Here is a 26,781-nt window from a genome sequence, read left to right as displayed (position 1 = left end):
TCCATAACCACAGCAACAACCAATCTAATCATTCTATGAGTTCTTAATATTCTTTTATCGAGTGTCTGGACTAGACTCATCACAGATGAGTCTGGCCATAGCCTTGACAACTTCATCAGCATTCAAGCTGCTGTCCTCGATCTAAGAATATAAAAACTTTTAGAAGTGACATCTGATAACATACTAACATTAATACAGGTATGAAGAGTACAGCATTCTCAAGTGATACTATAGTTATTAGGGTGCCAGTGTATAGGCCCTTTAAGTAATACATAAGGTAATGGTACACATGCTACAAAGTAATGACTTTGATTTAATCTAAAGGACAAAGTATACTTACCGTCATTAATGTCTAACTCTCCTTTCCAAGCATTAACAGGATATAAAGCACCAGCTGATTTCCACAAATTAGTCTGAACTGATTTGCCAAATTGCGATGTAAGAGCTGACATGCCAAACCCATGCCATTGGATGGGTTCATCAACAGTAGAACTAATTTCTCTAGTTCCATTCAAACTATACCTTTGTCATCTCAATTCTGAGTGAGAATATTTTCCTTGAGGGAATCCATAAGGGCTCCAATCAATGACTTGTCCTTGGGAGATATTAACAAGTACCCAATGGTTCTCACTTTTACATTGTTGCCAATGTATCCAGTCAGATTCCTTGTTGGTAACCCACATCTCACAAAATGGCAGATTTATGGAACTAGTCGTATTAATCTCCTGTCCTCCAGATGCATGAAGTAAATACAGTTTATAATGAAAAATTCTCAGTAGTATTAACTATAGATAGCCATATTTGAATAGTTATATTTAGACAGTGTGTTCCGTTACCCATACAAATAGGAATTCCTTGAACTCCCACAGTATAATTTGTAATTTCCTTACCCTCTTCCTTAGGCCTAGCAGGTCCTCTATGGTCATAAGGATCAGATAGCCAAGATTCATTGGCCACAACAGGAATATCCATATCTCCCCAACTCACCCTTTTATTAATGGAAGGATTGGGAATATAAGTATGTATGGATGTATGATTAGTCCCCGTTACCTGTCCAGCTACCACAGACAGCACAGGAAAGAACAAAGTTGTAGCATTCAAAGGTTCTAGAGCCAGCCAACTACTGCTTCCTCTTCTTCAGACAATTTCTTAGGCTGTCGCCAAGTAGGATCAACTGTTTGCTTCAAAGGCTTCTGGATTTCTTTCTTTTCAGCGTTGTAGTATCCTTGTGAGCAGTTAAGGCTTCTCTTGCTCATGTCAAAATTGTATTAATTTGGATGGTATCCACAACTTCTCGTCTCCCGCAGAAACATAAGCACAACCTTGACCCCATTGCAACACCTCTCCTGGTTTCCATTCTGATGTTAAAACATCCTTGTAGTACACAGGCTGAGTCAATTCAACAGTTTTCCCTATGGTCCTTCAATGCCTTTCAGCAGCTGCTGTCCCTGCTTCATTAGCATTTAAAAAATGTAAAGTTAGTGAGGCATTGTGTAACCTTTTATGTTTACCCTAGATTCAGAGACTCTACTAGAGTCCCACTACAAATCACTAATGAAGAAAATGCCCTTTCACATGTGCTGTGGTATATATGTGTCCCCCCCCCATACAGAACCATACACATAAATTATCTTTAAAACCTCTTAGCAGACTTTATATCTGTCTGTGCCAGGGCACAGAGGTCAGCTTCAGAGACCTTTCCAGGCACAGGCTGGGTGCCCTGTGGTCTGTCCTGAGAACTGAGTCCAGAGTTTGACCTGAACATTGAGTCTGGGGCCAGGTGGAAGCTGGATGGAATGCACTGCCTCCACTTTGGACCTAGCCAGGACCAAACTCACTAACTTGGGCAAGCCAGGGTGAAATTTAAAGCCTCTTTTATCTTCCTCCAACGTGAATCCAGGCTGGGGTTGAAGATCAATGATAGAGTGCTTGCCTAGCAGTCAAAAGACCCTTGGATGGATCCCTGGGACTGTAAAATATAAATAAACAGGAACACAGCCCTCCACCCCGCCCCCAGCACCACCACCGCAAGCCCTAGGAGGTAGCTGGCAGCCCAGCCCCAAGAGGCAGAGGTTCCCCCTGGCTGGTTGCTTTAATTGATCTCTGCCTTGTGAGTTGGCTTTATAGTCTCCCAGTCCAGCTCCAGGACAGCCAGCCCCTCCCCATTGCCTCTCTCCAATTCCAGGAGCCTGGCTGTCTCTAGTGAGGAGCGGAGATTCAGACTTAGAGGGAGGGAAAGTCTGACCTGTGTGATGACCTGTAACCATCTGAAGGCAGTGGGCTTTTGTGGTGTGCTGAGGATGGGGTGGGGGAAAGGCTGGAAAACTCAGTATAGAAATGCCCTAGAGGGACAGAAGCCCAATGTTCAGAGGCCAAAATGCTCTCTTAACTCACAATTCCAAGTAGGCATTTCTAGAAGCCAGTGAACAGATCTGGAAAGGAGCATCCTCCCGTCCAGTTACTGACTCCCCAGTGAGGCTGGAGCAGGGGGTGGGGGGAGCTCTCTGCCTGGCCCTGTGTCTCTGTTTCAAAGTCTGGCTATGCTGTGCGGTTGTCCCCAGTGGCCTTGTCTTGCTCAATCAGAGGTGGAAAAAGATCACCTCCCGGTGACCTCCCTCAGACCCCAAGGGGTGGGCTGTGTCCAGAGCTATGTGGCAGAGCTTGTTCCCAGGGCCTAGAGAGGCCCAGCTGGCCTGCCTTGCAGCCCCAGCCACAGACCCAAGCCCAATCCTGAGAATGATGGGGAGTGGGTATGGGAGACAGTCTAGCCAGGCCCCTGTCTGCTCCAAGCTTTCCAGGAACTAGGCAGTGAGGTCACTATGACCATCCTGGTCAGCTAGGAGAACAGTGCTCCAATGAGAGCTTTCCTTTCTGGGGACTTGATAGGGAGTGGGGTACAGGTATGGAGTAGCCAAAGCCGCCAGTCTTCATGGCTCTGCAGGACTTTGAGGAGTCAGTACCGTGACCACCATCCTCCTGGTGGGACAAACTGTGGCTCTGTGAAGATGAGGACCGGTGGAGGCAGGCTATCCTGGCCTGATACCCTGGTAGGACAGGGTGGACCCACGGGTGTTCTGTGTTTCTGGGGTTCCTGTGAGCTGGCTGCAGGCCTGCGGGACAGAGGTTCGAGGGAACAGCAGAACAAAGCTGGGCTCTTCCATACATGCCTAGCTTTGGCCAAGGTGCTCAGGTATGCGGCCCCAGGCTCGCACTGGCCCTCTTTCTACAGATGGTCCGCCCCGTCTCTGGGTCCACAGGAACAGACAGGGAGACCCAGTGAGATGTAGCATTTCATTCACCCCCAGTTTGGTTGTCCTGGGGTCTGGGCATTCTGCCTTAAGGAGTGGAATGGGGACCATTATATTTTAACCTGTACATAATATTTGGCTTTTTTGTTCTTTACATGTATACATGTGTAAATATCCTCTCCCTCATCAACGGATACAATTTTTAATGAAATCATTTAAAGCAAAAAGAAATAAAAGAAAGAAAGAGAGAGAGAGAGAGAGAGAGAGAGAGAGAGAGAGAGAGAGAGAGAGAAGAAAAAGAAAATGCCCTTGGAAGAAAGTCAGCCCGGGTCCTTGGGTTGGGCGTATGGCTCCTGTCATTTTAAGGAAATAAGGGGCAGAGAATTGGAAGAGTTAGAGAATCGGAATGGTTCATGCTCCATGGAAAGACACATAAAGGAAGAAGGTGGATGAAGAGGATTGGACAGATGTTGGAGCTTGCTACCTGGGTCTATGGTGAGGCAGTGATGATTAGACCGAGGAGGGAGGGAGGTCTGCTTACCACCCGGGACCATTGCAATGTCCAGATCAGGCTGCTAACAAGGGCCATGTGTGGGTCTCCGGTCCTACAGCAGCCAGGGTCTGTGTTAATATCCACGGCTCCTGTGGCCATGTTGACTCCAGAAGGCTGGGCTGCCTCCTGGGTCCGAGTTCGGGTCCACGAGCCATGCTGCCACTGGGGCCATACTGATCTGGGAGGCCTTTGCCGTCACCTGAGGCCATGGTGACAACCAGGCCTAGGCTGCTGCCAAGGACCACGTCTGTGCCCATGTTCCTACCGCACCTGAGGTCTGTGTTGATGCCCATGTCCCCACCGTGCCACCAAAGGCCACATGAAACCTGGGGTCTGGACCGCATCCTGGGGCCATGTTGCCGTCAGAGCCATCTTGATCTGAGTGCCTGGAGCTGCTACTTGGAACAAGGACGTTGAACAGGCTAAGCTAATGCATGAGGCCATGTCTGGGTCCGTGGCCCAACCACAGTTGGGGTCTGCATTGAACTCTGTGGTTACCACTGGGACTCATACAGAGGACTGGGATCTGGGCCAGAGCCTGTGGCTTGGGTGGAGTCGGAGGCCACGCAACAGCAGGGGCCATGCAGATACGGGTGGCCTGTGCTACCACCCGGGGCCAGGGTGTCATCTGGGTCCAGGCTGCCGCCAAGGGCCATGTCTGGGTCCCTGGACCTACAGCGTCCAGCATCCGGATTGACATACGTGGCTCCGGTTACCACCGAGTGCAATGAAGAAGCCTGGGGTCAAATCAGCCACCTGAGTCCAGATTGGTGTCTGAGGACCAGGATGCATCCATGTCTGAGTGGCCTGCTCTGCTACTCAATAACATGGTGACGTTCGAGCCCGAGCTGCAGATGAGGGCCATTTCAGGGTCCGTGGCCCCACTGCAGGCAGGATCTATGCTGATATCCAATGCTCCTGTTGCCATCAAGAGCTGTGCAGACACTCAAGATCAAGGGCCAAGTTAGTGTTTCGGGGCCATGCTGCCACTAGGGGCTGTGGTGACGTCCAGACCCAGCTGCTATTCAGGACCACATTGGGGTCCATAGTCCTAATGTGAGACCAAAATGAGCCATCTTAGAAATAAGACCAAAATGCCTTCACCCAAACACTAAGGCCTAAGATTTCTCCTTCTAGGAATAGGCCAATAGTTACTGAAATAAGTCAGTCCAGATTCCAGAAACCAGGAAGTGTAAAAGTACAGAGTCACAAGGTAGTCATGAGGTAATGCCTGCCGGACTATGGAATGTCCTCTCCCTGGTTTCCAGGGTAACTGACCATAAAAATGCCCCCACCTGAGGGCAGCCAATGAAAAATGGTGGCGGGCAACCACTTCCTTAGAAGTAATTTCTAGGAGCCCCTAGAAGCGAGCCAATCAGAATTGTACCTGTGCTAGCACCCCTAAATGATGTAACCTTGTGATTTTTTCCCTTTAAAAACTGAGCTTGCAGACAGGTGGGCGCTTCCTCCAGCCTCCACTGTGTTGGATGTATTGGACGAAGTCCCTGCCTAGGCTTGTATTGCTTTTGGATATCCAGAATTAAACCATGCTTTTGCATTCCGGCATGCTCGTCTTTGGTGGTCTCTCTGGGGGTCACGATCTGGGCACAACACTACAGTGGCTGGAGGTCTGGCCTGAGGTCGGGGTCCTGCATTGCCACTAATGGTCATGCAGAGGCTCAGGGTTGGGACAGAAACCTGAGGCGTTGGTGATGTCCGGCGACCATATGGCTGCCAGAACCATTCCCACCTGGGTGGCCATTCCTTCCACCCAGAGCCAGGATGTCGTCCCGGCTTAAGCTGCTGCCAAGTGCCATGTCTGGGTCCATGGTCTAGTCGCAGCTGGGATCTGTGTTGGTGTCTGTGGCCAGTGTCACCTGAGGAGGCCTTAGAAATCATGCAAGATGAAATCAGAGGGCTGTACTGAGCCAGTCCTGCCCTTCACTGCCCTGGGAAAGCTGGCCTAGCCTTTTGTGGGCCACTACAGCAAGAGAACTGGCCCCTGCACTCAGGAAAGAGGGCCTCCACCCCTCACCACCAGCGAGGATGAACATACCCTGAGGGCATGCATGTAGGGGAGCTGACTCCACCACCACACCTGAGGCGGGTGGCCCCAGTGGCTCAATCTGACCTGCCTGGCTAACACCCAGACCCACGATTGGGCCTTGGGTTGACCTACCCTAGCATCTACCCCATCTAGGTCCTGCTGGAGCTCGTGAAGGGACTGGCCCTGCTGAACGATACCTGCAAGATCTCCAAGACACAGGATACCCCAGAAGAGCTCTGGTGAGGATCCAGTGAGGATGGTGTGCCAAAAACCAGAGGCCTTGAACCAGAGCAATGACTCATTGCAATGCACAGTTGCCAGTCAAGCTGATGGGACGAAGGGGTACACCAAATGACACACTGAACCAGGACAGATGAAAAAGTGAGAGAGAGTCAGGTGAGAAGGAGAAGCAGAAATTTTTCTGTTTCTGGTTTGGTTTTTGTTCTGTTATGGTTTGTTGGGATTTTTGTTGTTGTTTTTGCTCTTGCTTTTGTTTGCTTGCTGGCTTACTTTGTCTTGCTTTCTTTCGTGGAAGGGGATGCAGCAGGGATGAGGGGGGCATACAAGGGAACCCAGAAGTGAACATAATTGGGGTACAAGATGTGAAACCCCCAAAGATTCAATAAAGAAGTTTAAAAAAAAAAGGAAAATGCCCTACATCTGGATATTATGGAGGCACTTCAGATGACTCTAGCCTGTGTCAAGGTGACGTAAAACTAGCCAGCAAAGTTACTCTCTAAGCACTTACGCTGATACCTTTAGGTTAGTGCTGCTCTCAGCTGTGGTCGGAGAAGCTTCTTTTTTTGCAGTGGGCAGTGGTTAATACAGAGACTCACAACTGGTCAGAGTGCTGAGAATAAATTACCTGTGGAGGGCTCAGCCCTGAACGGGACAGCTCTATCAACCCCCAACCCAAGGCTCAGGGAACATGTTGGAGGAGGTAGGAGGAAGAATGTAGGAGCCAGAGTGCAGGAAAGCGGTGTGAAATGCATCTTCTGGACTTCTGAACCCATGAACTCACAGCAGCTGGGGTTACCTACACGACACCTATAGAAAACCGGATCCATGGAGCGAGGGAAGAGCACGTGACGTCCCACTCCCGGCTAAGACGCTATAGGCAGTTAATTGGTTGATGGGGGGAGGGGGAAGGGTTTTCTCCAGATGTGTAACCACTGGTAAGTTGTACATGGTGTACTAAATAGCCCCGTACCCACGCAAACAGTCCTAACTAATCTCAGCAGGTTATTTTTTTTTTTTAAAGAAAGTAGGATGTATTGGGAATAAGAGAGGATCCAGAGAGTAGGTGTAGAAAGGGAATAAAAAAAGAGAACTGGTCTGATTGAGCATTCCTTGGGAATATGCCCAAGAGTGGTATAGCTGGGTCTTGAGGAAGATTGATTCCCAGTTTTCTGAGAAACCACCACACTGATTTCCACAGTGGTTGTACAAGTTTGCACTCCCACCAACAGTGGAGGAGTGTTCTCAAGTCTCCTGCCTCCGTCTCCTGAGATGGTGGGATTACCAATCCAGGCCTGTTCCTGGCAATCTTCTGGTGACGATTTTCTTTTCCAACAGACGTGTTTACAGGAAGAAGGGACACTAACGAGGCAACACGCACATCAGCTCGGCCTGCTTAGCACTGCACTGGTGGGAATCTCTAAACCCTGGGGCTGGTGTGTTGGCCACTCTACCTCCCTCCTACTCTGCTGATGCTGAAGAGGATGGTCATGGAATTCACCTATTTCTCCCATCCCAGTCTAGTCAGGTTATTTGGGAATAAAGAGGAGAAAGGAAGTACTACTTGAGTGACTGCTACAGGGGCCATCAATGACAAGACATGTTGATTATTCTTTTTTTTTTTTTTTTAAGATTTATTTATTTATTTTGTATACAGCATGTATGACCAGAAGAGGGCACCAGATCTCATTACAGGTGGTTGTGAGCCACCATGTGGTTGCTGGGAGTTGAACTCAGGACCTCTGGAAGAGCAGTCAGTGCTCTTAACCTCTGAGCTATCTCTCCAGCCCATGTTGATTATTCTATCAAATATCAGTACTCACCTCTTCTGGAGGAAACAGGTCCATTATGAGATGATAGAAATTTCACCGGGTCACTTCCTGTTCCTCCTCGCTTGATACAGACAAACTCTTACAACAACAAAGCCCCTTCCCCGCTGCCCAGTGCTGCCGCCCCATTTCCTCCTCTTTGGGCACATCTGATTGTCTCACAGGCACACAGGCCAGTGGACACACACTTCCACTGCCTTCCTTTCCCTTTACTCTGCCCCCTCCCCACACTGCTCAGGATATACGCCGCTCTCAACTTGCAGATAACCTTCTGTTTTGATTAATTTCCCAGTTTTACTCTTTGAGTGATCTCCATCCCCAAGGTATTCTGAATTTAGCAATCAGTAGTGTTATTGTATCAGAAAGACCAAATTATGTGGCATGAACAAAACAATTCATTAAACATTTCATGAGAAAAAAATGAGAGGGTGTTTCCTAAAGAGTGGTTGGTTTCCTCTCTACCTATGGCAAACCAGTAGCTGCCCTTTAGAAGATGAAACTAAACATTTCAAGCCACCTTCTCACCCTATCACAAGCTGCCAAAAGAAGGAGATATATATATCTCCAGTTTAGTCAGTCAGTGTTCTTTGCACTTAATTATCTCCATTCTCTCCAGCTTTGGCAATTAAATCAATACCACTGGTTTCATTTTCAGTGTATGGAATAAACACAAGAAGAATTTCACAACAGACTTCCTGTACTGGGAGAAACAAAAACAAAACATTGTACAGGGGAGAGCAGGCTGAATAATTCCCCCCACCCAAAATATCCAGGCACTAATCTCTGGAACCTGTGAATGCTCCCTTATTTGGGGAAAGGGCTTTTGCAGGTTTGATTAAGGCTCTTGAAATGGGAGGATTACCCTGGATTATCTGGGTAGACCCTAAAGTAATCCTAAGTGCCCTTAGAACAGAAAAGTAGAGTGTTTTACCACAGAGGAAACACTAGTCTGACGACCGGGACAAGACGCTATGCTGATTCGGCTTCTGAGATGGAGCAGAACTCCACCAGAGGCTAGTCCTGTACACCTGTACACCAGGGGCAGGTGGGTTCCCCTTGGAGCCTCTGAGGGAGTTCAGTTTTCTAGGCACTTTGATTTTGCTCCATGAAACTGATTTCAGATTTCTGACTTTTAGAACTACAAAATGATAAATTTGTATAGTTTTAAACCATAAAATTTAACAACAACAACAACAACAAAAAAGATAAAAATCGCCGGGCAGTGGTGGCTCATGCCTTTAATCCCAGCACTTGGGAGGCAGAGCCAGGCGAAAAACCAAAAAAAAAAAAAAAAAAAGATAAATCATAAAATTTGAAGAACTAATGCATCTATGCATCTATGCACTGTTCTTCTTTTTTTTTTTCTTTCTTTTTTTTTTTTTTCCCAGAGCTGAAGACCGAACCCAGGGCCTTGCGCTTGCTAGGCAAGCACTCTACCACTGAGCTAAATCCCCAACCCCTTATGCACTGTTCCTAAGGCTTCAACTTGATATCCAATCCTTTCTCCTTATACCCTACATAATATCCAAATAATGTCATAATTCTACCTAATTTCCTATGACTATCTTACATACAATATAAAATGTGCTAATCCACCCCCCACCTCCACCCCCAAGCATCAACGGCTTCAGCATTGCTCAGAAGTTCAAGTCCAAAGTCTCTACTGAAATTCAAGGTGATCTCTTACCTGTGAGCCTCTGGGGGAAAAAAATTACATCTTCCTTACATAGGTTTCTTTGGAGACCATTACAGAAAGCCACAGCTGGTCAAAATGCTGAGAGCTGATCCTGTGATGCCCAGTCCCAATTGATGCATCTACAACACAACCCCCACAGCTAAGACTCATGGAACATAGTGGAAAAGGGGGCAGAAAGGAAGAAGGAGTCCGCAGTGAGAGTGTGTCTCCTAGAAATGACAGGGAAGCTGCATTCATGTTACCTCAACAATATGGCTGCCTAAATAAGAACAATGGCAAGACCAATGGACGCATTAATGTGGAAAGGAGAAATATCATGAGACTCTACCCTTGCAAAGAACTATAGACTGCTGAGAGAGGGAGAATTAGTCTTCCCCAGGGAGATGTCCCCTAACTGGTTATCCAATTAGTTACATGGTCAGCCATGTAACCGTATACATACAAGCAACACTAAACAGACTCAGGTTATATTTATATATTTATTCATCTATATATGTAACAATAATAATTAAAGAAAAGGGGTCATGAATTTGAGAGTGAGCAATAACGGGATATGGGAAGAGTTAGAGAGAGGAGAGGGAGGGAAAAATGATGTAATTATATTTTAATTTTTTTTTGTTTTGTTTTTTGTTTTTTGTTTTTTGTTTTTCGAGACAGGGTTTCTCTGTGTAGCTTTGCACCTTTCCTGGAACTCACTTGGTAGCCCAGGCTGGCTTCGAACTCACAGAGATCTGCCTGGCTCTGCCTCCCGAGTGCTGGGATTAAAGGCGTGCGCCACCACAGCCCGGCCAGTTATTTTTCACTTTACTTCATTGAATTACTTTCTTCAATTTTCATTACTATACATTTTTAGGTTAATTATTTTCCTTTTTTCGTATCTTAAATGCAAGCACTTATTAAAATTTCCACTATTTATGTCTTGACTTGGGCTTTTGTTAGCCTACTGTTTTCTTTTCAAGACAGTCTTGCTATGTAGTCCCGCTCTCCTGGTGCTTGATACCCTGAAAGCTGGCTCTGAGCTTTGTGGGAGGCACAGAAGTCCCTGTGCTCACAGATAAGCATGAGGGAACCAGGAATGCTAAACACACAGGGTTGTCTCTTCAAGGGGAGAGATGTAGAACCTGCTTGTTGCTCAAAAGGCTGGGAGTGGTTAATAGCCTGGTGACCTTTGTGTAATCTGTGTGGCCCAGATTACACTGGATCCTCCCCCAGACACTTATCATGAGCTTGCCAATCTATACAACCCATCTTTATGGAAGGTGTCACATGTACTTTGCAGAGAGTTTCGACAAGGGACGAACTCACAGCTTAAGTAAGCTTTATAGTGCACACGGAATTGAATTAATTATCACCAGGAAATTTTTTACATTCCAGCTGTGCTGTGCTTAAATATACCTAAAGTAGCTGGGCGGTGGTGGTGCATATTTTTTATCCCAACCCTTGGGAGGCAGAGGCAGACAGATCTCTGAGTTCCAGGCCAGCCTGGTCTACACAAAGAAATCTTGTCTCAAAAACAAAACAAAACAAAACAACAACCAGGACAAAAAGCCTAAAGTAAACTACTTAGAGTCAGACTCCCAAAGTTTGAACCAACATCAGCTACTGAGTCATGTTGAACCAAACTACCTTCTTGTCTCCCATGGATCTTTACTCTGTTGGCCATGTGGTTGCAGAGACCCCCATAGAACTTGAGCCATAGTTCCCTCACACACCTAGTCTCCTGAGTGATGGGATCACAGACAGTCCACCATACTCAACTATGTTTGTTTTTAATTTTAATATTTAAGACTATCAGTCTTGCCGGGCGGTGGTGGCGCACGCCTTTAATCCCAGCACTCGGGAGGCAGAGACAGGCGGATCTCTGTGAGTTTGAGGCCATCCTGGGCTACCAAGTGAGTCCCAGAAAAGGCGCAAAGCTACACAGAGAAACCCTGCCTCGAAAAACCAAAAAAAAAAAAAAAAAAAAAAGACTATCAGTCTTCTATTTAGTTGAACCCATACAAGCTTTGATAAGAAATTAAATTGCTAAAGAAAAGGATTTTTCTTCCTTTTCCATCCAATCTAGGTATTGATTTGTATCTATTATAATAATGTATTTATTGAATTTCCCAATGCGATATTGTGTGTGCACATTACTTTTGTTTCATTCGCTGGGTTTTGGGTGTTCATTTTATTCATGTACATGAAGAAAAAGAACAAATACTATAGGGACTGGAGAGATGTCTCAGAGTTAAGTGCACATGCTGCTCTTGCAGAGGACCTGGGTTTGGTTGACAGCATCCACATGGTAGCTTACAACCAACTGTAACTTCAGTTCCAGGGGATCCAACACCTTCTTCTGATCTCCTTGGGTACCAGGGATGCACATGTGCAAGTGTCACAGCTCTGGAGGGAAAGGTCTACTGACTTGCTGGGAAGTCAGGCTGTATCTAGAGCTGCAACAGGACAGCTCTGGAGGCTGGAGCCGCAGTAAGACAGCTCAGCTCTGGAGGGAGAGGTATCCTGACTTGTCGGAAAGTCAGGTGATACCTGAATCTGGGGTGCAGTGGGGGATGGTCTCCCCACAGAATATAGCAATCCTGCTCCTCTCCTAGAGAGCCCTTACAGCTGAGCTTTGCTCCACCTCCCATTCCCCTTTAAGGAGCCTTCCAGCAGAGCTCCCCTTCTCTCCAGCCCAAGATGTTGCTTCTTTGGCTTCACTCTCCTAAAGAGGAAACGGTGCAGAAATGTAGCAATCTCCTCTGGCTCTGGCTGAAAAGTTGTTACTTTTTTTCTGCTCAGTCTTGCTCAGCCCCCTTAAAGGAATGTCTCAGCAAAGTTTTTTTCTGCTCAGTCCCCCTAAGGGAATCGCAGCAAGATTCTTCTTTCTGCGCCTGCAAATGAAGATCTTCACCCAAGACTCTTTTAGGAAAGAGATTTATTTGAGAAGGAGGAGTCCAGGAGAGTGGCTGCCTCTGCCAGGGTGGGAAAGCACAGCCCACAACTGAACAGGCAGAGGGGCTCATATAGGGCTTCTTAGGGGCGGAGTTTCTCCAGGGGGAAGATTTCCTGCTCAGGGATTGGTTAGTTTTGTTGGTCGGGGTAGAGTTGGCTCTGATTTCAGGGTCAACTGTCTTTCTTTCACAGGTCCTTTTTAGCCTCTTGGCTCTAATTTCAGGGTCAGGGTGTGTTTCTTAGGTTCTGGGTTCAGGGCCAGGGTGCTAGAATTCATGCTCAGGGATTGGTTGGTTTCCCGCTGAGGGATGGATTGGTTTTCTTGGTGAGTTGGTTAGGAGCAGAGCTGGCTGAGGCAGCTCTCCAGCCCTCAGACTGTCCTTTTTGTAAGTGGTTTATTTGAAAATATATTACCACCATAGACAGACAGGCAGATGGCCGTGTGCCGGGTGCTCTGAGGAATGCTCACCCCTGCTTCTTACATGTTTTAGAGGAAGTAGATTGAAAGTTTCCCTCTGGGGCCAGCAGTTGGCCATTGCTGAGTGTAACCATTAGCAGTCAGTTACAGAATGTCAGATAATAGATGAAGATCTTTCCTGAGCAGCCATTACTGGAAGTCATCAGGGCAGGGTAGGCTAGAACTCAGAGAAACAAATCATTTTAGTTCTAGAAACCAAACCACAGTAGCTATGCAATTATCACAATTCAACCACAACTGAGGAGCTGTACAAAACGGCGTGACGTCGTCGACCACACAGGGAAGAAAGACACTGTGGTTGAAAGAAACAGCTCCTACCTCAAGGGAATGAATGAGACGGTTTATTGCAGAGCTAACTATGAGCGGCCCTGACCCAGCAGCACAGAATCAGGTTCCCCCAAATATCCCCAAGGATGTAGCAGTTTCATGAACTTTCTGTAGTAGTAGAAGTAAATCACAAAACAGCATACTTTCCAGTGCATTGGTGGGTACTTGGGGCAGGTCGGTTATACAGAAGCAGGGAAGACTCTGCTGTAGGCCTCAAATGCTATCTGATGGCATTCTCAGTGTTCCGTTGGAACCTCCAGCTGCCCCAGCATGATCCGAAAAGCCCTATTCCTGTCTCTCCAAACCCCCACCCACTGAGAGAATCTCAGACAAAGGGAAGGCACCAAAAAGCCCAGTCGTGCATTCTTGGCGGCTTCTGCAGCTTCTTCTCCTGAAGTTGCCTCAACCCAAATCCCCACCTAAGTGCTCAGTTTTTGACCATACTGGAGCACAAACCCAGCTTACGGTAGACACGTCATCACCCCTTGCTTACAACCTATATAATCTCCCTGCTTTAGTTCAAGTGTGTAGCTTCTCCGGCATCGATCCCTGGGACTGGAGAATCCACTCAGGAGTTGCTTTGCTCTAATAAACTTGTTCTTATAATTTTTCAATTTGACTTGATCTGGCTTACTGTGTCAGTGAAGAAACCTATTATCAGGGGACAGAAAACCTATTACTTAGTCCATTCATTGGTGTAAACTGGTGTCTGCTCATGCATTCATTCCAAAGGATTTACATAATGGTCACAGAGAAATAAAAACAATAGATCATGAACAGAGAAGGGCAATAAATGGCTATTAAGGAAGCTAAGGACACCCCCCAAAAATATGACTTGCAATATTCCAACCTCTCTTCATCATTAAAGCTCTGGTCAGTCAGTCAGCCTTGGTAGACACATTGCCCCCACCCTCACCAGGAATTCCTGTTCACAATTCCAAGAATGTCGACGTAGAAAACAAATAATAGGACTGATGCATGACAAACACAGCAGGCTTGACTACATTCACGCTGACCTTCTGAACTCCCAACAGAGTCAACTACTAAGCCCTTCTGACAGCTCTCTGGGCTTTCTGCAGCTCCCCTCTCCACATTTTTCAAACTCTTCCTTCAAAAACCACATTGATGAGAACAGGAGCTGGAAACTGGTCAAGTGGGGCTGAGACCCTGGAGTAGCAGTCCTGAGGATGTCCTCTGGGCCCTCGAAGCTGGAGCTCTGATTCCTGATGCTTTGCTATCTTCTAAAGGAGCAACTCCGATTCAAGCCTATGTGACCCTATGTGACTGAAGCTGAGAGGCTGCACCTGGATGCTTCATGGCTGGGCCAAATGGACTCCAGCTCATCCCTGCCTCCACACTTCACCCTGGTTTCTAACATAAGTTCCTTAAAAAGCCCCCAGACTGGCAGCTGGTGGCACCCTATTTCCTGGGACCACTCCTGCTACAAGAGCCTTTCCCTCTGTCTCTGTCTCTCTCAGTGTCTCTCTGTATCTCTGTCTCCCTCTCTTCTTCTTCCCTCAAGCTCTCATCTATGACTCTATGATAAACTATGATAAATCTCCAAAACTCACCCTCTGTAGTTCATGAATTTCGTTCTTTGAATTAATGAGACAAGAATCTGAAGTGGCTTTGGCAGCTAAGAGTCAAGAAAGGCTCCATGACTCAAAGATACCCCAAGATTCCCATATTGACATCATCAGCAACACTCACAGCAATGGCACCCCCCTTCTGCTCTTATTCCACCCCAGCTGCCCACATTGAGGGTGGCAGTTAATCCTCTCTGTACCCACATTTTACTAACTGAGCTTTACTGATCTCTTAAACAGTTCTCAAGCCACTGGGGTTAACCATTCACAAGATCCCCAGGTTTACCTAAGGTGAACATGTAACAGGCTCCATCTGTCATCCCTGCTGTGAACCAACAGGACGCTAAGACACCTTGAACTCCTGACCCTGCTGCTTCCTCCATCCAAGCACTGAGATTACAGATGTGTGCAATGCAGGGAGTTGAGCCAGGGCCTCCCACATGCAGGGTGAGCATTTTACCGACAGAACCACAGCCCTCCACCAACCGTTTCCTTTTTGTCCTTTTTTCCCTTAATTTTTGAGAAGGATTCTTAGGTAATTGATTTTCAGCTTTTATTCATATCTACACTATATATTTAGGATCATAATATTCCCTAGCCTGGATTTAACTACAGGTTATAATTTCTGTGTGTATTGCCATTTAGTTAAGATATTTTCTGATTTTTCCACATGTTTTAAGTATATAGATTCTTTAAAACATATTTCTTTTTTATTTTAGTTTTATGTGTATGGGTGTTTTGTCTGCTGCTGTGGAATAATCTTTTTGTATACTGTGAAGATGCGTCCTGGCCAAAGTGCCTTCTTATTGGTTCAATAAAAAGCTAAATGGCCATTAGCTAGGCAGGATGTATAGGCAGGACAGCCAGACACAGAAGATGCTGGGGAAAAGAAAGACGGAGTTGCAAGGAGACACCAGGACTCAGAGGAAGCAGAATGAGCAGTACAGAGTAAAGGTAATAAAGCTACGAGGCAGAAAGTAAATGAATAAAAATGGGTTAATTTAAGTTATAAGAGTTTGTTAGGAACAAGCCTAAGCTATCGGCCAAACTTTCATAATTAATAAGTCTCTATGTGGTTATATGGGAGCTGGCTGGCAGGACAAAAAAGTCTGACTACAGTCTGCATGTATGGTCTGTGCACCACATGTGTGCCTGGTGCCCAAGGACACCAGAAGATGGTGTCAGATCCCCTGGAACAGAAGTTACAGACAACCATAGCTGTCTTGTGGGTGCTGGTAGTCAAACAAAGGTTCTCTGGAAAGAGCAGCCAGCACTTTTAACCACCGAGCCATCTCTCCAGTCCCTGGAAGTACATTTCTTAATATTCAAATATGCAGGTGTCTTAGTTGGGGTTACTATTACGGTAAAGACCATGACTAAAAGCAGCTTGGGGATGAAAGAGTTTATTTAGTTTACATATCCAGCATCACAGTCTGTTGAGGGAAGACAAGGCAGGAACTCAGATCAGGGAGGAACCTGGAGGCAAGGGCTGATACAGAGGCCATGGAGGAGTGCTGCTTACAGGCTTGTTTTCCATGGCTTGCTCAGCCTGCTTTCTTATAGAACCCAGGACTAGCAGCCCAGGGATGTTACCATCCACAATGGGCTGGGTCCTCCCACATCAATCACTAAGTAAGAAAATGCCCTACGGGCTTGCCTACAGCCCCATCTTGTGGAGGCATTTTTCTCAGTTGAGGTTCCCTCCTCTCGGATGACTATAGCTTGTGTCAAGTTGACATAAAACCAGTCAGCACAGCAGGCTTTCTAGTTACTATTTTTTTTTTTTATTGGTTTCTGGCTTAATTGCCCTGAAGTCAGAACATAATTTGAACAACTTAAATTCTTTGAAACGTGTTGGTTTCTGATGCAACGGACCAGTTGTAGTACATCATATTTCCCAAAGATGGCCCTGTCTCCCCAGCCACATGCCCTCTGCAATGTGATCCTGCACTTTACAGAACAAGAGGAAATGGGCCCTGTCACTGACCGAGAGAAAACAGCTGATCTGGTAGTTTTCTCATCCTGCTGGGAAGATGACCACCATGGAAGAAGTATGACGACCCTGAAACCCTGCAATGCTTGAGAGAGTCAACACAGGTGGAAAGACTCTGAAGGTGACATGTCATCAGAGGAGAATAGGGCCAAGGAGTGCCACAGAGCCAAGATAGGTAACTAAAGAAGCCACCTTGGATCTAATCCAAACATGCCTTTAGACGACTCCAGTCTCGGCTCTTTCTGACCAGAGTTACATAAGAGACACTAAGTGAGAATCACCTGAGCATAGGCAACTCAAAGAACCTTTTAAAAATAGTAATAGACTGCTATTCTAAGCGCCATATCTTAACAGCAATTGTTTGTTTGTTTGTTGTTGGTGGTGGTTGGTTACTAGTTTGGAAAAATCTCATGTATCCAAGGCTAGCCTTGATGTCCTTGAAACAGGGTCTCAGGTAGCCCAGGATGGCCTCAAACTTGTTATGTAGTCCAGATTGACCTTGAATACCTGATCTTGCCTGGTTTTCTTGCCTTCACCTCTAGAATGCTGGAATTACAGGTGTGTGCCACCCTATCCAGTTTATGAGGTCTTTTTTCCCCAACCACATGCCCCTCTGCAATGTGATCTCCCTGCTAGGCTAGCTCTCCTCCAACTGAGCTTAATCTCCAGACCAAGAGTAATTTTATTTATTTATTTATTTATTTATTTATTTATTTATTTATTTATTTATTTTGGGGTGGTTTTTTTTTTTTTTTTTTTTTTTTTTGAGACAGGGTTTCTCTGTGTAGTTTTTGGTGCCTGTCCTGGATCTCGCTCTGTAGACCAGGCTGGCCTCGAACTCACAGAGATCTGCCTGGCTCTGCCTCCTGAGTGCTGGGATTAAGGCGTATGCCACCGCCACCTGCTGTACCAAGAGTAATTTGTGATGCATCAATAATTATGCAGAATGTGATTGATTTATGTAAATGTTCCTGATGGGACTGGAGAGACAGCTCAGTGTTAAGGTACAGCACTGCTCTTGCAGAAGACCCAAATTCAGCTCCCAGCACCCACATCAGGTGTCAGAACTGCCTGTAATCCCAGCTCCAGGTGATCTGACACTCTCTTCTAGACACACACACAAATACATACACACACAATTTAAATTTTTAAAAGATTTATCTTACAAATGTCCCATGCATATTTAAAAATAATTATCAACTATAACTATTAGTATTCTGTTGTGTCAAGTAAGCCAAATACATTAGCTTGCGTATCTAAATCTACATACTTTATTGCTTGGTTTGCTTTTATAAATTACTGAGAGGGATGTGTTACAAATCTTCCACTATGATTCTGTATTTGAGTACTCTCCTTTTAGTTCCCTCACCCCAGCCCCTGTTGAAGATCGAGGGCCTCTAACATGCTAAGCAAGCTACACCCCAGATCCCTAGTGCTATACTTCTGTTTTCTATTCTTTTACTGTCGATATGTATTGTTTACTTACACATCTAAGCTAAAATACAAAGTAATGAGTTTCACTATGGAATTTTCATACACAAATATCTTACTCATCTCTCTACCCAACCACTTTCTCTCACCCCATCTGGCCCCTTTCACTGTTCCCTACCTCCCTCCAGCTTGTCATCCTTCCTATTTACATGTCATATGTATTCTACTACATTAGCTATCGATCTGTCTGTCTGTCTGTCCGTCTGTTTGTCTACAGACATTGGCTTTAAGTCCTTTAGTTAAAACCCAAGAGTGGTACAGCTGGGTCATAGTTCTTGTTTCTATCTTTTGAAGAACCTCCATGCTGACTGCTAGAGTGGTTACCTAGTCTATTTCAGCACTAGGACTGGCCGAGTTGAAGCAGCCAGGACGGCTGGGTGACCCCATGGATTCTCACATGTCAAGAGGATGAGGAAGGTGACCATCAAACAGAAGAGACCCACAGCCCCAGGCAGGGCAAAGTCCAGAGCAGCATAGAAGAGCTGTTGCTCCATAGATGGGTTCCCAGCATAGCCAAAATAAAGCTGCCAAATACCGCTCCCTGATCCCGCCACACCAACTGTGGTGCCCCCTGGGGCACCAACAGACCTGGCTGCTGTGTCGATGTGCTGAGATACAACTCTGATCTGGAACATCTGGCCACTTGGAGAGGGGAGCTGCTGCAGGGAAGCTGTTAGGTGGGGCCTCTGGTCTTCTCAGGAGGGAGGCAGACACAGGCCTGATCAGAACTGGAGAAGCAAGAAGCCTTGGTGCTCCTTATCGTATCTTTCCCATCTACCAGCTTTAGCCCTTGGTCTCTGGGAATTAAGTTTGACAGGTAAAATTTTGGTCCGATCATTCCTCCCTTTAGGACAGAAATGCTTACTTTGTGCCACTCTCTAATGGAAGGATATAACTTGTCTTTTATTTTATACAAGCCCACAGCTAAGAGACTGGAATTTTAAAGTGTTGGAATTGTTGAAAACTATGGGGATTTTCAAGCTGGACTGGATACATTTTATGTTTTTATGTGGTCATGAGACTCTGTGGACATGGAATGGAAGGTTATGGCTTAAAAATGATGTTTGGGTGTCTTATTGACAAGGGATAGAGCTGTGTATGTTAGCTATCAACTTGACAGGATCTGGAATCACCTGGGAGATGGCCCTCTGGGGATTTCATTAATTACAGTAATGGAACGGGGAAGACCCACCCACTGTGGGTGAGGCCATTCCTTGGCTGGGATCCTGGACTGTATAAATGGAAAGGGGGAACTGAGCGGCAGCTTGCACGTCTCTCCCCAACCCTTGCTCCTAGTGGCACTTGTGAGGTCCAAAGGAAACTCCATTTCCCCAAAGTCTGGCAGGTAGAAAAAACTGAGCATTCCTCAGGAACTTGTGAAGCTGGTTCCCCTCTACCAAAAGGAGCCATTTCCCTTATCACTGGCAGAGGGGACAAATGGCCGTCTGTGGTGGCTATTAGTATACCCAAGTGCACGCTGGCCTCCAGGCTTCCTCAGTATTTCAAGTACCTGTTTTATACATTTTAAAGTCCATGCTAGCGTCCTAGCCCTTCTCACCTCCCCAGTGCTTCTCCAGCTCACAGGCTTCCCTACCCCAGCTTCTCACTCTCCTTACAAGCCTGCTACTTCAGCTGTACTCTCTTTTGTCTGAACTCTGTCCTCATTTTACTTTCTCCCCATTTCTCCCTCTCTCCGCTCTGCTCCTGCTGCTCTCCTGGCCAGGTCTGGTCTGCAGTCATGCTCAGTCTACTACTTTCCCTCTGTGCTCTGGACTCTTCCATATGCCTCTGCCATTTCTCCCCCTCATGTATACAATAAAAACCTTAACCACACCATGGAGCGTCATGTTCACCAGTTTTTACAGCTCTACCTTACCTGGGAGCCAGAATAAACCCCTTTCCCCTTAAGTTGTCTTTATCAGAGTATTTTATCACGGGAACACAAAATGAAACTAAGACATTTGTCATTTTATTTCTTCACATTTCCAAGTCCTGAAAAATTTATGGTATCGACTGATTTTATTGCCCCTGGTAATATTCCAAGGACACCCCCCCCCCCCAGCTGAGGATCGAACCCAGGGCCTCAAGCGCTCTACCACGGAGCTAAATCCCCAACCCCCAAGGACATATTATATTTGCATTGTCTATCTGAAATATAATCATTTTGTTTGGGAGACAAATGTTGGAGGTTTTTATTTACTATGTACATGTTGGATAAACACTGATTACTCTTAAAATAATCCAATGTAAACAACTTAGTGTAAATTTACGTAATACTTTTAATAATTAATTTTAAATCTACAGATAGGCTTAGTTTCTATGTAAAAATCTAATCAATAGAATGTGACTAAGATAAAGTATTCAGGAAGAGACAATATTTAATGTTTCAGGAAAAGATAATTAACAGGTTTATTTTTTTTTTCATTTACAAGTTCAGAAGGGCTTAACCATAGACACAAAAACAAATAAGAAAAAACTACCAAAGACAAAAATACAATTCTCAAATGTTGAGGCTGAGAGTTAAAATTTTATGCTATGAAATTTGAGTTGTAAAAAAAAAAGGTAGAACTAAGGCTCACATACATCCAAATAATACACACACCAAAAAAAAAAAAAAAAAAGGATACATTTTCTTTAGATAATTCTGTGGCTGCCATAAGTTCCAGAAGGACAAACAGGTCTAACAAGATATCTTCAAAAATAATTCCATTTATGTCTCCAGAAAGTAATAAGCCCACCAAACTCTATGTAAGACGTGGTTTCTGTGTTCATGTGGTACTTGGAATTTGAACCCAGGACTTTGTACAATCTTGGCAAGTGCTTTACTATCCAAGCTTTGTAACTAGCTTCTTCTAACTTTTTATTTTGAGACAGGGTCTTAACTAAGTTGCCCAGGCTGGCCTGAGCTTTCTATTGTCCTGCTTCAGCCACCCAAGTACCTGGGTTACAGGTCAGCACCATAAAGGCGAGCAAAACTGCCTTCTTGAGATTGCCACATTTCTAGATTCATTTAAAAAGCAGAAAAGCCAGGTCCAGTGGCACACACCTACAGTTCCAGCTTATTTATAATGCTGAGGCAGGAGCATTACTCAGGCCCAGGAGTTAAAGGCCAACCTGGGTAACACAATGAGACCTTGTCTCAAAAAGGTCACAGAATACTGACCCAGAGTTTCCAGCACAACCATCTAGGAAAACAGGGGATAAACAGCAGCCTGGACAATCAGTTTGGGCTGGGCCTCATTTAGTCGCTCTGGCAGGAGATCCTCTCAAGTTTTCACTTCCTCATAAGCCATAGTATTGGGCTCATGCTCTACCATGGGGACTACAAGGCACCTGACTCACTATGTTCAGAAACAAACATTTACAGTTCAAGTACAGCATCCTCATTTTTTAAAAATCAAAATAATGTGACCAAAATCATAAAGGTTAGCATTTCAATACTGAACCTAGAAAAAATATAATGCAATACTAAAGTCAAAATCAAAAGAGCATTTGACAGAGAGTTCTTTTAAATATGTTTGGATGACAATAATTCCATAACAACTGTGCACTCACAATTTGTGAATATGTCAAAATGGAGAAACAAAATAATTCTGAGTTTTCTCAGGACACAGGTTGAGAAAGAAAATAATTCTTTCTCCAGTCTCATTTAAATTATACATGTCATAATATTTTATAAAAAATAAATGTCCAGATGTAAGTACAATTTAACTTAGTTTCCTCTTTAATTTGTTTTTTATAGCAGACATGTTAATTTCATTTTGAACATGATATGCCAAATATCCTGAGCTTCCAGGAATGAAGTCATGTAATTCTCCAAGGAATTTCTCCAAGGCATCAATTGATATATAACCTATAAAGATAAGAAATAGATACATTTGAAATCTCATCACACTATTTTATTTTCAGTGTCTTTGATTTATTAGTTAAAAATTTTATAGAATTTCTTTTAAAGAACTAAAAAGAAAAAATAATACTAGTGAGAAGATTCTCAAAGGACAACCTTAGGACACCAATCTTCCTGCTCCTACCTCTCCAGTGCTGAGATTACAGGCCTGTTTCACCGTGCTCCACTATATAGTACTGGAGACCAAACCCAGAGCTTTGTACATGCCGCCCAAGCACTCTGCTAACCGAGCTCTATCCCCAGCCCTCAACACTGTTTTCTTTCTTCCCCTTAGTTTATAAAACAATGAGTTTTATCATGACCTTGTCATTCAAATATATCACCGTATTTTGGTCATATTTGTCTCTTCTCTTCTACCAATCTTCCCTCTCCACTGTCCTAGTTTTTTGTTTGTTTGTTTGATTGATTTTTTTTTTATTTATTATGTACACAGTGTTCTGTCTGCATGTATGCCTGCAGGCCAGAGGAGGGCACCAGATCTCATTACAGATGGTTGTGAGCCACCATGTGGTTGCTGGGAATTGAACTCAGGACCTCTGAAAGAACAGCCATTGCTCTTAACATCTGAGCCATCTCTCCAGCCCTGTTTGTTTTTTGAGACAGGGTTTCACACTTTAACCTAGGCTAGACTGGACCTCAGTTGTAGCCCAGGCTGGCCTTAAACTTTCAGCAATCCTCTGCTTCAGCCTCCTAAATTCTCGGACTATTGGTGTGAACCAACACACTTAACTTTTTCTCCCACTCTTGAAAAGCATAGATACTTGGTAAGCAACTTTGACTACTGAGAGTGGAATGTCCATATTGGGGCTGGAACATTACAGTACCGAAACCAAAATGACTGGGGATAACTGGCACACACTGTAACCACTGAGAACTCTCTCTCCAATCACCCAACAGCACAGGCAGCACATCTGCTCTACAGAGCAGACAACACCTCCAAGCACTGAAAAACTGGAATAATGTTCTCTAGTGAAAAATTAATAGTAAAGTCAGTACTGCTACCAGTCAACACAAGTTATGGGTGTAATTTTGATGCCATTAATAATCAGAAATAGCTGGGGAACCTGCATGGGACCAAACTAGGTCCCCTGAATGTGGGTGACAGTTGTGTGGCTTGGGCAGTATGTGGGGCCACTGGCAGTGGGACCAGAATTTATCCCTAGCACATGAACTGGCTTTTTGGAACCCATTCCCTAAGGTGGGATACCTTGCTCAGCCTCCATACAGGAGGGAAGGGCTTGGTCCTGCCTCAACTTGATATGCCAGACTTGTTGACTTCCCATGGAAGTTACTCTCTGAGGAGTAGATGGGGGTGGGATAGGGAGAAGGTGGGAGGTGAGCAGGAGGAGGGGAAGGAGGGAGAACTGTGGTTGGTATATAAAATGGAAAAAAAAACTTTTAAGTAAAAATAATAATAATAGTAATCTGAAATAGATATGAATGCCAAAAAAGAAACCTTGCCTAAATGCAGAGAGCTTAAGGAAGGACTCAAAGCCCTTAAGCAGTAACTTGATAACAACTACTTATCATTTGAATGATTATATTTTACGTATAATACAAATGTTTGTGGTTTATACTAATACTAAATACTAATACTAAAATTGCAATCTAAAAGCAAACACTGTACATTAAAAATTCTAGAAGATCCCAAGTATGACTGAATTTAAAAGTACCATCAATAGCAAGAGTTTATACATATAACTTGATTGTTTTAGTAATAAATTCAATTCATAGTTTAAAATTATGAATCTGGCCATTGAAAATTAGTGTCTTTAATTTATTTCAGTCGTGGGTGTCTACTTCCTTAGCTCTTTTTGAAGCACTACTGTGACAGCCCATGTATATCCATGATCTCTGCCTGATGGATAAGCACTGTGTAAGGAGTGGAGAAAATGTGTGAGGTTTCTAAATGCTTACTGCACACATAGAGAGAAGGCACCAGGCCTTGTATTCACAGAGAAGCACCAAGAGAACCAGGAACGGTAATCAACCATGGATGTCTCCTCAATGGAGGACATAAAATTAAATACTCTGCATTCCATCCAGAAAGCTGAGGGTAAAGGTTGCTAACAACCTGGTGACATTTTTGCTATCTGAAGGGACAGACCTCACTCTAATTCCCCAGAATGATTATCCCAGACTCTTCCCTCCCAAGACCATTACCCATCCTTAGGGGAGATGTCCCATGCATTTTATGGCCTGCTGATCTCTGTGCTATCAGTCAGAGACCACATTAGATTGTAGGCCTTTTAGCTATATAACCTACCCTCAAAGTCACATGTACTTTGTAAAAAGAATTTCTATGTAATCACATCTTAAGCCTTATCATGCACCTGGAGTTGGAATTATGGGAATTATTGTTGCCTGGAGACCCTTTCCAAATTCTATTGCATTTAAATACACCTACAATAAAGCGCCTGGTATTAGATTCCCTGAAGTCTGATCCAGGTTGATGAATTCAATCTGCACTGGGTTTTCATTCTTATTTCTGTGCGGTTTGCTCCCCTGCCTGAATACCTGTAGGACCTCCTCACACATACACTATGTAAGGTTTCTAAAGGCATCAGGAAAGAAATACAAAATTAATTAGCAAATACATTCCTACCAGGATAAGTGTGCTATCGGCTTTCATCCAGTTTTTGGCTTGTAACTCTTCCTCAGAGGTATAAAATAGAATTTCCCTCCCCCAGGCAGCTCATGGAACTCTGTTATCCCTCTTTTCTGTCTTAAAGCTGGTCATTGTGAACAGAAGTTTACCAGAAAGAAAAAGCACCCTCTGAAAGGCTGACTAACAGGTCAGAACTTCTGACTGCAGAGAGGCTGCCAAGTTACAGCCTTCTTACTAGACATCCCTCTCCCACCTGTGGCTAAACCTAGCATCCTTGTGACTAGAGGTAAAATCTTAACTTAGCAGACCTTGAGCTTCCACCAACCCCAAAGCTAAGAACATCACAGACAGCCTAAGGCCTGTGACAGAGATTCTCTGCTTGGCTATAACCAACTGCCTACCTGGTGTTTCTACCAATGAACTTATAAAATATTTTCACTTATGATGATTCACCTCATCAAACTGTTACCACATGGGGATGTGGGATTTGGTGTAACCTGAATCTGTGTTTCATGGTCACTTATAGTTTCTAGAAAATATCTCATCTCATTTGCGGTGGGACTTTTTTTCACATCATCATCATAAATTATCTAACCTACCCTTATCTAATTGATGATAGCTCATAAGATGCTTTGTTCTGGAAGATCCTGCCCCATAGCCTGGAAGGAAGAATGCCACAGAGAGAGATCAAGTTGAGCTTTTGGTATCATATCATACTCTTCCTGTCCCATCACATCTCAACACGGTTGCTGACAGGGACTTGGCATTATTCAGAATCAACTATCATCAGTCTCTTATTGATCACAAGTTTTTCCTCTACATTTTAGCTTTGTTTTCTTTTTCTGGGCCAAATTGTGTTCCTAATGGTAGAAAATATGGTCATTTGGTATAGCTTTTAGTTGAATGCCTGCTTAGCATGCATGAGGCTCTGGGTATGATTCCCACTAATCACCCCTTACCTCACCCCACTCCTGTGTGTGTGTGTGTGTGTGTGTGTGTGTGTGTGTGTGTGTGTGTGTGTGTCATACATGTGTGGTCACCTAAATAATGAGTTATCTGTTATACCATGTCAAAAATTCGAAAAAAAAAATTACTATGGTCAGCCCATCGCAAATCAGGTGTTCAGTCCCAAAGCAACTCTTGGGACTACAGACAAAGCAAGCTTGTATTTTAGATAATGCCTGTTTCTGGGCAGGGGAGATGGTTCAGTGAGTAAAGTCACTTGCTTCCAAACTTGATGACCTGAGTCTAGTTCCTGGTACCCATATGGTAGAAAGAGAACTAACTCCTCAAGGTTGTCTCCTGGTCTCCACATGTACATTGTGGCAAACGAGCCCATAAGCATATATCATGTACCAGCATGTACATATATACAACAGTATTAGGTAAATTTTAAATATAAAATAACAACTTCATGAAACAGTTACCATGTGGAACATGGACTTTTGGGGAAACCTGAATCTTTGTTCCTGAGTCATGGTCACTCACATGTGGCTACAAATAAATGATCTCTTATCCTCTGTGAGGTGAGAGCTGTTTCTTATGTTGACAACAGTCTCTAAGAAGGCCTTAATGAGTGATCCTCATCTCTTGGTATTCACAAACTTGTGTAAACCCTGACTACTTCCTGTGGAATATTCCTTTACACTGTTTGAATATATGTCACTGTGATTGGGTTAATAATGAAGCTGACTGGTCAATAGCTGGACAGGTAGAGGTTAGGCAGAACTGGTAGACGAAAAGAGAACATGGAGAGGAAGAGGAAAAGTCTCAGGAGCAGTGAGGAGATGCAGAGGAAGCAGGAGACGAACTTGCCGTACTGAGAAAAGATACTGAGCCACATGGCA

At 44.6% G+C, this 26,781-nt stretch overlaps 1 protein-coding gene across 2 annotated transcripts in view; it reads right to left on the bottom strand.

Annotated features, from left to right (window-relative positions):
* Positions 1–22,120: 22,120 nt before the first annotated feature.
* Positions 22,121–26,781, bottom strand: part of Terb2 (telomere repeat binding bouquet formation protein 2) — a 20,064-nt gene continuing 15,403 nt past the window's right edge. The window contains exons 5-6 of one of the 2 annotated variants that reach the window (XM_059261277.1): positions 25,534–25,593; positions 22,121–22,272 (exon numbers count right to left, since the gene is read on the bottom strand). In XM_059261277.1, the coding sequence (XP_059117260.1) occupies positions 22,127–22,272; positions 25,534–25,593 (206 nt within the window). In that variant the 3' untranslated portion in view covers positions 22,121–22,126. The remainder of the gene's footprint in view (positions 22,273–25,533; positions 25,594–26,781) is intronic. The other variant, XM_059261279.1, reaches the window with a different exon arrangement.

The sequence above is a fragment of the Peromyscus eremicus genome, chromosome 4 (assembly GCF_949786415.1).
Source record: "Peromyscus eremicus chromosome 4, PerEre_H2_v1, whole genome shotgun sequence".
In the NCBI taxonomy this organism is placed as follows: domain Eukaryota; kingdom Metazoa; phylum Chordata; class Mammalia; order Rodentia; family Cricetidae; genus Peromyscus; species Peromyscus eremicus.
This window is presented reverse-complemented; position numbering and strand designations above follow the sequence as displayed.